Genomic DNA, 16,745 nt, shown 5'->3' with positions numbered 1-16,745 from the left:
GAAAACCGAAACCCGATATTTTTGGGGCGGGTTCGGGGCCGGGTAAACGGGTCTAGGTCCAGGTATGGAGATGATTTTATTTTTTTAAACGAGTTCGAGTCCGGGTATGGTTTTAAAATAAAACTCGCATACCCGACCCGTATACCCGAAACCTGCCCCGAACCCGTATACCCGCCCCGTTTATATTACAATACATTACATAATATACTTAGTTTCAGATTCTTAAGGTTCTTTTAGTTTTATAACTTTTATAAAAGAGTTATAGTTATGTAACCATAGTTTGATAGATACATCAAAAAATGATGAGATATATTGTGCTGTAGTCAACTGTGATACCAATTTATGGTAATTTGTATTTGTTTCGATGTTTAGAGCTAGCAATTGACATATCCACATAGTATATATTAAAATATAAAATTATGTATATTGTATTTGTGTAGTTGTGTGGAAGATATGCATTAGAAATTATATGTATGATCTGATCGATATATACTAGCAAGTCCATTAAAAATTATAGAATCTGTATGTATTATTGATACTGTCAAACGAATTTATACCGTTACTTACTAACTCAAATGGCTTAACAGAACATATCCTCTGTAGTCTATCCATAAAAATTAAAATGAAAAAATAAGTAAGAAATGAAAAATTAATGAATCCCGATTACCCATGGGGAAACCCGTTACCCGACGGTTAATAAGTAAATGGGGACCCGTCGGGTCCTGGTCCGGTTCTGGGATGGGTATTTATAAACGGGTCCGAATTCGGGATTGCTTAAACCCGGACCATACCCGGCCCATTGTCATCCCTACATACGGGTACACTGCAACTTTTAACATAAATTGGGCATGGGTTGAAGTTTCATGAGATTGTATTCAGAATAGATAACTTATGACGATTGAACAATTAATAAATGACTTTGAGCATTAGCTCAGTGGCTAAAAGGACATCCTTCATTCAAGAGGTTTTGAGGTTTGGCTTGGGTATACCCAGGTTCAAGTCTGAGGGGGCAGAGTCTACCCCTATTAGTCGTCGTGTTTTCAGGTTGGTTAGTAGGGGTTTTTTCCCCATCGGATATTTGAAATAGGCATGTCCATTTCGAGGGAGCTCTCTAGCGCAAACTCGATTAAGACAACTAGACTTCTCATTATCAAATCGCGACACGAAGTTTGAAGTGAAATTAACCTTTAAAAAAAAGGGCTAGAAAACAAAAGGCCAACCCCTTTCAATAAATATGAATAATGTAGTGTGGGCTGATATGTAATATGGGTTAGTGATGCTAACAAATTTAGGGAATATGGACTGAAAATATAAAATTGATGTGACATAATGAAATGGATAGTAATAAATTCACAACTAACTTTTAGTCGTCTAAAATAATGCATGTTTTACACATTTACATTGTAAAGTATATGAATGGCTAAAAGTTGTTGTAAATTTACAACTACTCTAGTGAGACCGGATGAAAGTGTGAGTTGAAAATTGTTATATGGGTTAGCTTCACTTACACGATGCGATGACATTTATAGTTTTTACTTTTTTGCTTATAACTAACGGAACAGGCTACTTGATGCGATGTGAAAGAATTGCTTGTTGCTTCTTCAAATGTGTTTTTGCTTTTCAAATTTATCATGTGGTAAAAATAGCCATTCAAGTAATATGTGATGGGGTAACATACAATATTTTATTAGTGTTGATTTAGGTATAAAACATATCTTATTATGGACTTTTAAAAACAAGAGTCCAATCACATCTAAATTTTCAACAAGAATATGAAGAATTATAATATAAGTTATAAATTTCCGTCACTCGTATCAAGGCTTTTATGGTCTTGAGCAACATTTCTTTATGTACGGATCAAGGTGTTACTTCATAATAGTCATCAAGTTGACAAGTTGTTACTCGTTAGCTAGTTTAAGTTGTACAAGTCTTGGCACATTTCGTATCATAATGCAACTCATCGTTAGCTTACATCTTAAATAATTTACAACCAAATTTCACACACTTTAAAAAGTTAAATACAACACGAAACCAGCTTACATAAAATACATACCCATTGTGAGACCTTTTTGCAACTCTTAAAACAATTTACTAAACAGTTGTTTGTATTACAACTTAAATCATGATAGTACCAAACATTCCGAGACTGATTTAATTAAAAAAAAAAATCTCTGAAATAACCAACATTAACATTGTATCCGGTATTTTCCACAATGGCACACCAACACATGAAAAACAGAAACGATATACATTTCTGCTCCTAAGAAAAGAGTCGATAATTTTATCACAAAAACAATATGCATTGATGTGGATGAATTGACATGCACACGCACCACCATTGTCTGAACGTGTCCGATCTTTACAAATTTCTTCCAACTGGGAGTTGAAACTGCACAAGTAAAACTTGCTACTGTCAGCTGGCAATAAATAACATATAATATAATGTTAAGTAGCATGCTTATATTGATTCTCAATTTCTCAGGGTGTAACACAAGATGCAATACATATTTTATCCTTGGCTATATTTGCCGACAAAGAAAACATGAAACTACATTTTTGTATGCTGACTGGTCTCCAGCTGTCACTAACAAAAAGATCTTGTAATCTTAACTTGAAATTAGAGCATCCACAATGGGAAAAACCTTTCAATAGCTTTTTATATTGACACCTTCACAATCCATTATTTTTAACCTATAAAAAAGCTATACACTCCAATGAAAAGGTTTTTATAAAGCTTTTTTTCTCTCTTAAACCAAAAAAAACTTTTGCTCAAAGGGTTGAGAATCCTCAACCTTTACCTCAAAAAAGTCTTTTACTCCAATGATAAAAAGCTTTTAAAAGACATTTTTTACTCAAAAAAAGCTTTTGCTCAACCTCCATTGGAGATGCCCTTAGAATAATGATAAGAAGTTGATTACTTTGAAAGATCATCTGCTAATGGGTGTTGGGTAAAAGCACATACAGAGCAGCATAGTTGTTGACGAGTGAAATGACCTTTCTGGCAATAAGTCAATAATCAGTTTTCCTTGGTTTTGACAAAAAGATTCTGCCACCGGTCATCCAAGGTTTTAACTTTTAAATAATAAGGTTCGGATAATCAGTTAACATTAATTGTGGCAAAACTGATTATCTGAAGGTTAAACTCCATTTACCAAATTACCCTCTCTTTTAACCTACCCATTTCATAGAAAACCCGGTCTTCCACATTAATGTCATTTTTGACATTTTATCTATAGATTCCTAGTTTATCAAACTTGCCACAAACTCAACAAAACCTCATTATCAATTTCTTACAGCTTCAAACACCGGGAGCACATCAAAACACTATCTTGTAACACCCGTTGTATTACAAACTGATTATCTTATTCTGATTAGTCAACATCCAAAGTCACTATCAAAAAAGCACACATCCAAACTGTGGCTAGGGGTTTTTATTATCAACAAAACAGATATATGCATGCAATGCAAAATATCTCGAACATGGAGCTGACCTTTAAAGTGCCATTTCTGCCTGCAGTGCAGCAAGTTCATCTTCCTCGGGTGTGTTCTGGTGTGAAGCTGGACGCATTGGTATTCTTCCAGGCACCTGAACTGGAGCTGCAGGTGCAGTAGTCGCAGGCTGTAGAAGCTGCTCCTCCAACTCAGCTCCTTCTAACTCTTCGAGTTCAGCCTCCAATTCATCCTGCATATTTACAACAAATTCCATTTTCAAAAAACCAAATAAAGTAATACCTCTTTGTGACTTTTGATATCAAACTTAAGTGAGTAGTTCATCAGATTAGAAGTCAAACAATATCTCCTTGTCGTCTGTACCTCATCAAAATCAATTGGACCGATAGGTGTTGACAGTGCTTCCTGAATTTGTTTCATGTTCTCAGTTTGCTCATTTATCTCATCCATTGTCTTGTCAACATCATCAATATTCCTGTATCTCAAAATATTATTAAAACCATAAGTCAGATGAATATATCTTATCGATTAGACGATTACAAATGAATATGGAATATATGGTTCGTAAAACCATCAGGCATTGTAAGTTTTAGTTTCAGTTTACAGAATCAGTTACCCCGATGAGGTTTAGGCTTAGTTATTTTTCAAAATTTGTAACACATGCATTTTGTATTGTAGAGCAAAACTGACAATTTTGGCTGTATCACTTGCAACTCGGTTATATGCCATCATTTGAAGGTAAACCAAAAGTAAGTTAAAAAGGAAAGTCAAAGCAGCCAGAGCCCAGAAGTGTACTTTTAATGCATAAAACCTTCAAAATATATTGTATTCAAGAATCAAATCATCGTTAAAATAATATACCTTTTGCAACCTATATAGTCTGGCAAGTTAACTATTTATAAAAAAAAAGTTAATTTTCATATAATGAGTTTGGACGAACTTAACATTCTGATCGGACCAAAAAAGCATTTTTGACCTGAATCTGTTTCGACCAGTTACCCAACCAGGCCCTTCTTCCACCTTTTTTATTGGATAGAAAATGTAGCATTAAGAATCATTAAAACTTACACAGCCTTTTGCATTGCCTTCATTGCTTGAGCTCCGGTTCTCAAGGCATCCACGGTCTCTGTGGTAGCTTTTGCTCCTTCAAGCATTATCATCTGGTTTCCAGACACACATTGATTAATTATAAATCCCCCTCTTTGTACGAATACAGCATAAACAGTGTTTGCAAGTGGTTTGAATTACAAAATTCTAAAGGCACCTGATCATGAATACGCAATTGAAAGTTACCAAGCTGTTGTACTTGTTCTTCATAGAGTCTTTTTCGCTTTAAACACTGGATTGCCGCTGAGAGGACAAGAAACAACACAATTAATCCTGATTTACTTTACAAAAAAGCTCCAGAAGATTACAAGCATATGGAGAAATGAAACCCCGCTGTAATATCGACAAGATTACCCTGACACATGTAATCATATATTCATATGACATTAAATTATACATGGAATGTATGTAAGCATGTGTACATAGACTAATATTCTCTCTGTAGTAGAAGGGTGCAGCACTTCTTCAGAAAGAAGAGTGCCAACAAGCAAAGGTATCAGCTAGACCCGTTTAATATAGGGTATTATAAAACCGTGGTATAGATCTTAAAACTCCTAAATCTGACCAAGATTATAAACATCTATAAAAGATACCATCAAAATTATTCTCGTGCACACAAATATGTATGCATATACTGTAACTTGCATCAACTTAAAGCATCTCGTGAAACTGAGTACCAACTTTTTATAGCTTTATAGATCTGTGTAGGCGCTCTCATACAATAAGATGGAATTACATTCCTTTCAATGTTTAGTAAATGCTGGTTGCAGACTGTTGATTAAGTATAACCATTAAATTATACCTTCAACCCACTAAAATAATATAGAGCTCAAGGGCCAACATGCATAGCAAATATAACTTTGCAGATAGACAACTAAGTTTATTTACACTTTCAGAAAACGAGAAATCAAGTTTCTAAACTTACTTATGGATTAAAAGCACATATATTAGCAAATGCCAAATGTTAAAGAGAATACAAATCAAATATTAATACTACAGCTAGTATATTATAATATTAGTAAATATCGATTCATACCCCTTTTATTTTTAGCTCTAGTGAACTCCTTTGCCTTCTCAACCTCAGCAGAAGCTTTCTTAAGAAGTACTTTTTCTTTCTTCTCTAGCATTTCAAGTGTCTGCAAATATTATTTAATAATAAGTTATTAACTGCAGGCAAAAAAACAGATAAGGGATCTCCAACGTAACTGGATGAGCATACACCTCAATTATAAAGGTTCCATAGCCGAGTACACAACAAAGCTTCATGTTTATAGCTCGAAATGAAAAGCAAGTATAACACAAATAAATACAAAGAAGATCATGATAGATAATCAGGTAAAATATAATTCCTAGAGGCATATACACGTGCTCTAGAATATTTAGATAATCCTACATAGCCGTATAGGTATATGCAGACAGATAATACTTGGAATGTACCTACTTGATGAATGTGACTATTCATTCTTATGGTACCGATATCTTATTCAGTTTCATAGATTGTTCATATTCAGTTTCATAAATCATATATCAACACAAAGAATCCCAAAGGTTTGACCTTGCGGTCAAGGCAGAGATGTTCCTATGGGTGCTACCAACTACATATGAGCAAAGCCCCATTTATCTGAATACCTTATCCGAGCAATTTGGAAAAGGAATTGTGTCAATCTCATCAACTAGTTGAGTTAAAGCTGTAACACAAGGTTTCACATATCCAATCGTATATATCCTAATTCTCTGAAGCTCAGACAAACCTTTCAAATTATGAATACGCTAATAACTTAACAACCAAATACACAATTCCGATACAACAAACCAATTAAAACGCCAAAGGAACCCCAAAAACCCTTTACTTCAAACCATTTTTTAATGATTTTGGGACTGCGCTCTGAAAAAGACCAACCAACCTCATTCGCAATACGTATCAAAACGTAGTATCGGGATAGGTTCTTTTAGTCAGAAACACGGTTTTAACATGGACACCTACTATTTGAAACCTCATGCCCTGTTTCGCAATCGCAATCCCAACCAGCCGAAAATCAATTCCCACATAAATATAGATATTAAAAATAAAATAAAAAACTAAACTTTCAGTTCCCATAAACATTAACATACAATAATATCATCAGAACATAAAACAAACAGATAAAGTATAAATCTTTAATAAAATTGATAAAAGAAAGGTACCTCATTTAATTTATCTAAGGTAGCAACAGCATTAGTTTCTTGCTTTGGCTTTCCAAACATTCTTGAAAACATTGTCACTGGTCTTTTATTCTTAAAAACCCTTGTAGGATCTGATCAGATCAAAACCAATTATCAACAAATTAACAATATTTAATAGATTCAGATTAAGTAACAAAGAATACCTGATGTATGATGATTGGTTAAAATTAACAAGTGGGTTTTGATCTCCTGTTACGTATGTATAAGTGTTTGCGATAATTAATGCAAGTGAAATTGAAAGGGGGTTTGAATAATGAAAAAAAAAATATATATATATATATATAATAAATATTGGAAGGGATTAGATTGATTTATTAACGATTTGGAAGTAGGGAAATATGAAACCCCAAATGGGGGAGGAGTAGGACTTTGTACGAATTTACAATTGTGTTTGCTTAGGCTGGTTGGTTACACTGCCTCCAATCCAATGTCGACAGATTCATCACACGCTCTTTCACTCTGTCTCTATATTATATCACCTAGAAATTTATCTGTGTTCGGTTCGGGGTTTGGGTTTGGGCTTTTGAGTCATCCGGTGAATCCAAGAATTTGATTTCTTTTTTATATGGTTTTTTTAATGTTTACATTTAAAAAACGACAATGATAATGTGCAAAAAAGATATATATGATTTGTGGATTACGGAATATGGATTACCACAATAGACTTCACTCGTAGATGTGTGTATAGAAATAAAGTTGTACGATCATGAATAAATATGTCATCTAAATTTGTGATTCTCAATTGATAATGTCGTGGGTAAAAGCCCACCTAATTGCATTCAAAATGTGAAAATTTTATCGTAAAAGATTGATACAAGCATCGTGCTACTAGGCAAAGCAATAGAATGCTGCAACATATATAGTAAAAGTTTAGTGGTTGAAAGCATCACCGGTTTATACTTAATGATATAACTATAACTTTAGTTAAGAGTAAGCTTTTAAATACAAACAAATACAATAAAAATAAAATAAGGATTATAAAAAGTTAATATTAACTTTAAAGGATCTTTATTTATAAAATCGTACATGGTTGAAACTAAATTAACCCTCGTAAATAAATAAGGTTAAAATAAACTATCGTGAATATATACCTAGGTAGTCATACCCAATACTTCGCCTACATGACTTTGTTTGAAGAGTCAAGGATTGTTTGGAATTTCAAATTGAAAAAAAGGAAGGTCAAAATATAGTGTTTGCTTACGCTGAAATGATCGTAAATGATTTTTTTTTTTGTCATTTTTTTTTCAATTTTAACTTGCTACTAAACAACTAATAGTTTTTATAAATTTTACTTTATTTTAAATTCTAAGTTAAAATTGTTGCTTACAGGTGTTCCGTATGTTAGCACAAGGCATACTCTTGTATCTAGCAAATGAAAAAGTGGAATTGCATATGTGTAGCCAATTTCAAGTTAAAATATCAAGGACGCTGTGGTGAATTCGTGAATAACCCGTAGCATGTTATTATTATTGATTTAACGTTTACATTATTGATATTATTGTTTTTTTGTTATTATATTATTATTATTACTATCATTAATCTTATTGTTATTATAATTATTATAATAATCATTATCTTTTTATCATTATTTGTTAGTTATTTATATTGTTATTATTATTTATAGTTACTATATTATAGATTATTATTTTTTATTTATTATTAACTATATAATATTATTTATTTTTACATTATTATTATTATTATCATTATATTTTATTGTTTTATATTAATATTAATATTTTTATTATTTATTTAATTATTATTATTAAAAATAAGTCAATTAAAATTTCTTATATTATTTATATCTATATTTTTTAAATATTTTTTTCATATTAATATATTTTTTATATTTATTATTAATAATATTAATGTTCCTATTATTATTTTTACATTAAAATTTATATTTATAATTTTTATTATTAATGAAAATAATGGCAACTAAAATTAATTTTATTATTAATATTTATGTATATTTTTATTAATACTCATCGTTTTTTATATTAATATTTTTAGTATTCATTATTAATAATATTGATATTTTTATTATTGTTTTTCATATTAATATTAATATTTTTTATATTTATTTATTTATTATAAGAGTTCAGTGTAGTGTGTTATTGTCATTTTCCATAGTTTGAATTCATATTCTTTTAACTAAATTCCATTGAATTCTATCAACAAAACACATGACAAGTTTTAAAATTTTAAAATTCCAATTCTTTTAAATTTCAATTCATTTGACAGATTTTAATTATTTTAAAAATATTTTGTAAACCAAACAACCCCTAAGATTTTTCCCAAATTTAAATTGGGTATATAGATTGATTTTTATTTTAATCTTTTTGCATGAGGTCCTCTAAGACTTTAAGGAATAAGAGGGTTTCAACATCATACTTTGGACGTCTTTTCTTCATCTCATTTCTTTTCACTTTTCCACTTTTTTTTTTTTATATTATCAACCAATTAACACAATGACACTTGGCAAAAATACTCTTACTTTTAGAGAAAGCCTCAAAAAAAAAAAAAAGTATCTCCCATGATGAAATGACGCAACATGACAAGAAGTGTTTATCTTTAGAATATCTTATTGAAGTCTCACTCTTAAGAGCATATTGAATTTATAGTTGATGGATGATGTTACTAAATCATCTTAGGGTGAAATCATTAGCTACTTAACCATATTGTTAATTTTGTCATGGTGTTAGGCTAATAAATATCTATTTGGTGAGGAGCTTATAAGCCTTGAGATAAAAAAAACATTTTAAAAAGGTAATCTTGTTTAGATAAGCATAAACACTTTATATTCAAAAGCTTACAAAGCCCCAAAATTTTTTAAAATAAGAACTTATACAAAATGTAGAATAGCTTGCCATTGGAATTAATTTTTTAAAACATTTTAAAAAGGTAATCTTGTTTAAAATTTTTTTGCCATTGGAATTAATGATGATGTTAAAATGTAGAATAGCTTGGTGAAAACACAAAAGTAGATTATAATGTGATGTCAACGTGGCTCCACTAGTACCGCTTGAATGTTCGAAAACAATTTTTATGATCAGATTCTGTTGCACCCATAATCGCCACCTAAAACTCACACCCAAACACCTTTCCTTCTTTTCCTGTTTTTTGTTTTTGGTTTTGATTTTTGTAATTACACACACACACACAATCACATACAGTCACATATATAGATATGTTAATTTATATCACCTCAAGATTCTCTTCTATCTACAAAAATCATCTTGGGTCCACTTGGTTCTGCACTTTTTAATGACCTTTTCTTCCTAAAAAAAAATCATATTTTAACATAATTTAATAGTAATTTACTCACCAAATTACAGCTCTCCACAACCCACATCCCTTTTTCTATCTAGAATCATCACTTTTCATTGGATTTTTCTTGACAAGGTTCTTTCTTTATTATGTATTTCATAACCTAAGCTCTTTTTCCTAAGTGGGTCTATCTCAAAATCCAAGATTTTGTGATAAAAGTTTGATCTTTTTAATCTGGGGTTTCTTGATTTTGTACAATTTGAAGTGGTTATTGCTTGGATTGTGTTATTGCTGAAGAAATTTGATTGTTTTCAGATTTGGGTTTGTGTTGACATTTCCAGTTGGGGGAAAGTTTGACTGAAGAAATTGTAGCAAAAGTGTGAGAAACTAATGCTCTATTAAGTTAAAGATCATTGATTTTTGATCAGTAAGTTATATATCCTTGATTTTTCTTTTATATATATATATGTTAAATTTAGTGATTTATAAATGCAATAATTGATATTGTTTTATTGCAATTTCTGCTTCAATATTGTTCCATTTGTTGTGCTTGTTATGATTTAAGTATATTTTATCATTACTTCTTCTTTAAACTTTATAGTTAGTATGAGTTTTGATATTGAAATGCAATCAGTATGACTTGCAAGCATAATAGGTATTGTAAATTTTTATAAGAAGGCAAATATCAACACTATTACCAACAATCTAAGGGCCTTGGCTTAGTGATTATAGAGATAGGAGTTGTAAATTGTTTTGAAGTTTTTTCTTTGTTTTCTTCTGATCATGTGGTTGGATTTTGAAGGAGCAAAGGAGATGAAAAGAGGTAAAGATGATGATAAAAGTATGGGGCCAATGTTTCCAAGGCTTCATGTGAATGATACCGAAAAAGGAGGTCCAAGAGCACCTCCTAGAAACAAAATGGCTCTTTATGAACAACTTAGTATTTCTTCGCAGAGGTTCAATAGTGGGGTGCCATCATCTTCAACTCAGGTGGGTAAAACAATTTTATTATGCTTTGATATGAAGTTGTCCATTCCTTCTATATATATATATTGCTCTACTGAAATCTTATGTCATGCATGATTCACTCGTAGAGTAAGAATAATGTATTGCTGTAAATGATATGCAGTCGTAGAAAGGAATTTGGTGGTCTCAAATTGATACCATGTGAATATCGGTAATTATATGATATATTATTTTTAAAAAAGGAACTAGATGGAGCAACGCGTAGCTTAATACGTTACGTTTCAAAATGGTTTTGCAATCAGATTTTGGATACCGCCTTTCTAATATATAGATTTAGTATTCAGATTTTAGATCGAGCACATAGAAAAGAAAAGTGCAGCCATAGTTTTCATTTATGTCAACTAAACAATCTCATTATGTATATAAGTTCTGGAAAAAGAATTTAACTGTTTGGGTGATAACCGATAAGTTCATTGTTATCTTATGATTATAGGGAACTAAGAATGTTCAACAACCTTCTTCTATTAACCCAATCAGAAAGACAGATACTCGCCATTCTGATGTCAACAATCAACGCATGCAACAAGAACATAAAAAGAGGCAAGAGGACGATGATTTTCGGGTCCCAATCTTTGACCAACAATCTGGCATAAGTCAAAATCGTAGTGGAAATAAGCAAAGTAGAGAAAATGAAGGTGTCGCTATCACCCCCTTTGCGGCGCATTTTTCAGGTCGTTTAGCTAACGTTCCAAGTAGACAAAGCAATAATAAATTTCAAAAAGAGAACTCAAGAGATTTTGCTAGATCTGGCTCAAATCAACCAACCCGAGAAAACATTAAAGCTCCATTGAAGGAGATGAATGAATCTTCAAATTTTGGTCACATAAATGTTTCAAATAATGGGAATGTACGAGATTACCGAGCTGACTCACTAGTAGATAATACTTTGTGGGGTGACAGTGTCTTAAATGAGGCATCTAGAGCTAGTAATTACGGGAATAATTCAGTTCCTGTAACGGAGGTTCAAGAAGAAGTTTTGAGAAGCCCTAATGATCCAACTAATGCGGATGCTGTGTCCGAGACATCAATGGTGGATTCAGTTTGTGGAGTTGATATTTCTCCTGATGATGTCGTGGGGATAATTGGTCAAAAACATTTTTGGAAGGCAAGAAGAGCTATCGTCAAGTAAGTTCTTTTATCTAACCCACTTAACATCTTGTTGTTGATGATATATTAGAGGTGGCAGAAGGGCGGTTGGGTAACTGGTCAAGGCAGGTTCAGGCTGAAAGAGTTTTATTTAGGGAGAAGCAGACTGGGACAGTTTGTCTGACCCATGAACATCGCTTTTGTCCATTTTTTTTGTACAAATGATTAGTAATACTTTAATTATGATTCAAAATGAATGCAATAATACATCAGAATTTGTAAACATTTCCTCTTTCGTAATATATTGAACTTGGCATGTTTGAGATAATTCTCAACCCAACCAAAGTTGCTACCTTTTTGGTATTTCTTGTCCGGAAGACTAAGAATGCATGCAACCAAACTTGAGTGTCTAGTTTTATTTCTAACCCTTACTAATATATTTTTCTTTCAAAAAGATGAGCAAAATTGGATTCTTGTTTCAGAAAGAAGCATATTACTAATACATTTGAATTCTTGATGCATGATAAGTTTATGACTTTCCTGTTTCAAACTGAAAAATATAGAGGCCCAAGTTAGTATCCCCTTTAATGCTTTCCTTACATGGGTCCCTTTTCATGTGTTGTCAGTTGTGAGGAGAGAAAACGTGATTGGGTGTGCACTTTTACCAAAGTTTTAAGAAAAAGTTGTTCTGACTATTAGTCAAGTCTCTGAAAGACTGTCTAACTCTCTAATACCGACAAACTATGGGAACTTTTTGGACAGTAATCAATACTACCGTCCTTCTACACGACGTAATTGAGGAATGCACTTTAAATTTCACATTTAATTAGATAAGATTATTATTGTTACAGTATATGTGATTGAGAGGGTATGTTAACTTAAAATAAATTGACAATTGTGTGTTCAAGACTATCTCATCGCATCCTTTTTTCCCCTTACAGTCAACAAAGAGTATTTGCTGTTCAATTGTTCGAGCTCCACAGATTGATTAAGGTAACATGAGTCAGCTGTCTTTTTGGTCCTACTTGGTTTGTTATCTATACTAATAATAATGCCCTGAAATTATAGCTTTTTTTGTCTATGGTTTATGAAGTCTAACTGTTGAAAGCTTAGACAAACAGTATAGTTTTGCTTATTAGGTTAGGGACTTATATGAAAACCTCCATTGCTTCAATGGATGATATGTCAATAGTAGAGGTGGCAAAATGGGCGGGTGGGTAATGTGTCAAAATGGGTTTCGGTCAAAACATGGTATTAATGTGTTTCTGATTAAAACTGATTGGGCGAGGGTTAATTTACTTACAGTTTGTGTCCTTTTTTCGTGAATAGTTAATATAGCTATTACAAATTACAGAACTATATTACTATAAATATATAATATAATAAACCTCCTTTAGTTGAAATAAACCTCAAGTGAAATATATTATTTTTCTAGTTCTCTTTAACCCTGCTCAACTAGTGAAAAATTAATCTCTAATATGTAAAACAGGTTCAAAGATTAATTGCAGGATCACCTCAGCTTTTGGTTGAAGAAAATGCTTACGTGGCAAAACCACCAAAAGTTTCTCCAATCAAGAAAATTCCAATTGAGTATGTGCTTAAACCTAATCTGAATACGCCTAAGCACAGAATCGACCTTGAGAAGCCGAATGACGACACAGAATTCTCAGCCGAGAACGCCGTTGGGAAGGCATCTCTATCTTCTGTGCAGAATGGCAGCCAGACAACCAATTGCAGACCGTTCGGTGGGAACCCGGTGCCTCCATCTGATCCAAATATGGGATCTTGGAATTTTAATGGGCCGCCTGGGCATCAATGGTTGATCCCAGTGATGTCTCCATCTGAAGGACTTGTCTACAAACCATACCCTGGACCTGGGTTCATGGGCCCGGTTTATAATGGTTGTGGACCGCCTGGATCTATGCCACCCATAATTGGTAAGTTTCATCTTAACTAGCAATCCTTGACAAGTTATTCATGGATACACAACACCCCAAAATCCATTTGAATTAGTTTGTGGTAAATGCAAACTGCAAAGATAAGTGACTACAAATGACTTATCTATGTCAAGAGGAAGAATTTGTGAGATAGGGTAAATGACTGAAATTAAGTTGAAAGAATAGGTAAATACGTAATATAGTTTTGCCTTTTACTCTTACTCCCTTTAGTCAATCAGCTATGTTTCTACTGCAACTCGTACTAAGACTGGCTATTTGACCCTCAAATAACTACAGTCAAAAACAGAATGTGTTTATCCAAACATTAGAAATATGCGTCTTCAACTTGTAATAATCAGTTCCAAAATGCTAAAGAGAGGTATGTTTGGATGTGCGTTTACCACAAATTTTGGCTGTACTAATTATCCAACAAAAATAATCAGTTGTAATAAATTGATTATTGACCTACAACTTTACCCAAGTATCCTTTGCTTTTATCTAACTGATTATCTAATTTTTCAAGTGCAATAATTGCTTTCAAAATGTACACCTAAACACTCCCATAATTGTATCCTATGTCCATAGCCATTATATCCAATATGATTCCGGTTTTCTTGAATATTAAACAGGACACAATTTTCCAAATTATGGTGCTCCTCCTGATCATCATTATGATGGACCCATGGGGCTTCATCCTTTCACTCCTCCACCTCCTCCTAGTCACGGCTACTTCCCTGCTTATGGTATGCAAATGATGAACCCATCAGTCTCAAGCTCCACGAGGTGCGACCCAACAAATCCGATCCCCTCCAATCTGCAACAGCAAGGCTCCAGTAATGTTCCAATTGAGAAAAAACGTGCAGCTGTTGCGGCTGTTCCAAATGTGCGCAAGTTCAGTGCTTTTAAAGATACCGAGTTGCAAGCCAGTACAGCAAGCAGTCGAAGTGATAGAACAAAAGACGGGAACGCCCTTCGACTTTTTCCAACCTCTCCTTCTGGTCCACCTGCTCCTGAACCAGCTCGGGTCGAAGCAGCGGGGGCCCCTCGTGTTATTAGAGTTGTACCTCATAATGCTCGGTCAGCAACTGCATCTGTAGCAAGGATTTTCCAGTCGATACAAGAAGAAAGAAAGCAGTATGACTCGGGTTAGGTTACGTGATCATGAAGATCAATTGGTGTTGTATTATGTGCTTATATGATTGTAACTTACACTTGAATGTCTTGGTTGTTGAATACACTAGGATGTGTATATATATATGCAAGACTATGACATGAAAGATGTCTTGTAAAAAATGCTTGCTTTATGTTTGTGTTGTAAGGTTTTGAAGTTGTACACAAATGGAATGCAAATGAAAGCTTAAGCATGCAAACTGGTTATTACTGTATCATTTTATTTTGTATACCAATTAATAATAAAATGTCTTTATTGAACAATAAGTGTGAATTTATATTTTGTGTTTCTTTGAAAAGATTAAATATGGCAGCATGTCAGAATTAACTATTTAAATGTATAGATTTTTACATTTTGTCAATAAAGCCCATTCTGAAGGAGAAATGCCACAAAAATCATCCGTTTTCTTTAATACATACATGCAACTATCCGACTATGTTCTTGAGTTCTATTATGGAATGAAAAAAAAAAAAGAAACAAATGATTACAAAATTAATTGTGTTTTTGAGTTTAATTTAAGGATGAAAAGGAAATGAAATGAAGAGAAGTGGAATGATTTTTTAGTTGATTTTAGTTAATAAAATTTCTTCCCCATAAATGTGATGATTTGAGAGGAAGATAATATCACTTTCAGTCATTCTCTTTTATTTATAACCCAAACTCAAGAACATAATGTTAATTCTTCGTGGTTCGCAACAAATGAGAATGGTCGTAACTCGTTTAATTTAAGACTCCTTTTATTAAGTGTAGAATTATTTGTGGTTGTGAATTAGTGCTTTTTGTTTTTACTTGTTTGTTGAAATGAATAGTTTGAGATACCATTAATAAGAGTAGTTCTTATGGTTTCTCTTTCATAAAGTACTGCCTGTTCGAGCGTAAGCTCGGAGCTTGATGGAAAGGTGGCATTTGAAGGACCCGTCATTTCGCGCGCAGAAGATTCGCTTGGAGCATATCATAATGAGCTTGAGGCCTTTCGCTCAAGAGGTTACCATTAACTAACCCCTAGAATACTTAAGGAGTTAACCTATCTTCCTAATAAGAAGAAAGGGGCAAGCCAAAACCTAATTCTAAACGAACCAAGGCTAATCCAAATTGCTCTTGTAAAAGATGAATGAACCGCCGGGAGCTCGTATGAGAGTTGGTTTGACTGCCCTAACTATGGACTTGTGACTAAAAACAATACATATTTGAAATTGTTAGATTGGAAGTATGAGGTGTTTTAAAGATGGCTAGTGATTACGAAGTTCCCAAATTTCCACCTACAAACAATTTATGCCTTACGAAACTGTACATTGTGCAATGACCTATCTATACTTGTTGTAAATATCAGAGATATGTTATGAGCTTATCACTACCCTCTAAAGATAGATGGTTGAGGGTTAAAAGTTATAAAATGTTTGAGAGACGAGTGGTTGTGATATATTTTATCTGTCTAAAAATAAATGTCACTATAGAGTTAGTGTATAAATTTAAAA

At 32.8% G+C, this 16,745-nt stretch overlaps 2 protein-coding genes across 4 annotated transcripts; one reads left to right on the top strand and one right to left on the bottom strand.

The window, feature by feature from the left end:
* Positions 1–2,066: 2,066 nt before the first annotated feature.
* LOC122606013 (vacuolar protein sorting-associated protein 32 homolog 2-like) lies at positions 2,067–7,289 on the bottom strand. Of its 2 annotated transcripts, none has more exons than XM_043778986.1 (8): positions 6,924–7,289; positions 6,742–6,851; positions 5,594–5,693; positions 4,715–4,800; positions 4,519–4,610; positions 3,814–3,925; positions 3,492–3,682; positions 2,067–2,389 (listed from the first exon to the last, which is right to left on the bottom strand). In XM_043778986.1, the coding sequence occupies exons 2-7, from the start codon at positions 6,811–6,813 to the stop codon at positions 3,494–3,496; spliced, it is 651 nt and encodes a 216-aa protein (XP_043634921.1). In that variant the 5' UTR covers positions 6,814–6,851; positions 6,924–7,289; the 3' UTR covers positions 2,067–2,389; positions 3,492–3,493. The 2 variants fall into 2 exon arrangements, with proteins under 2 accessions (XP_043634921.1, XP_043634927.1); XM_043778992.1 differs by having other exon boundaries at positions 6,742–6,841.
* A 2,714-nt stretch (positions 7,290–10,003) lies between these two features.
* Positions 10,004–15,487, top strand: LOC122585060 (protein EARLY FLOWERING 3). Of its 2 annotated transcripts, XM_043757160.1 has the most exons (7): positions 10,004–10,185; positions 10,366–10,477; positions 10,853–11,040; positions 11,510–12,201; positions 13,104–13,155; positions 13,652–14,099; positions 14,729–15,487. In XM_043757160.1, the coding sequence occupies exons 3-7, from the start codon at positions 10,864–10,866 to the stop codon at positions 15,247–15,249; spliced, it is 1,890 nt and encodes a 629-aa protein (XP_043613095.1). In that variant the 5' UTR covers positions 10,004–10,185; positions 10,366–10,477; positions 10,853–10,863; the 3' UTR covers positions 15,250–15,487. The 2 variants fall into 2 exon arrangements, with proteins under 2 accessions (XP_043613095.1, XP_043613094.1); XM_043757159.1 differs by lacking the exon at positions 10,004–10,185 and having other exon boundaries at positions 10,200–10,477.
* The last annotated feature ends 1,258 nt before the right edge of the window (positions 15,488–16,745 follow it).

The sequence above is a fragment of the Erigeron canadensis genome, chromosome 1 (assembly GCF_010389155.1).
Source record: "Erigeron canadensis isolate Cc75 chromosome 1, C_canadensis_v1, whole genome shotgun sequence".
Classification (NCBI taxonomy): Eukaryota; Viridiplantae; Streptophyta; class Magnoliopsida; order Asterales; family Asteraceae; genus Erigeron; species Erigeron canadensis.
The sequence above is the reverse complement of the archived record's forward strand: the minus strand, read 5'-3'. Positions and strand labels throughout refer to the sequence as shown.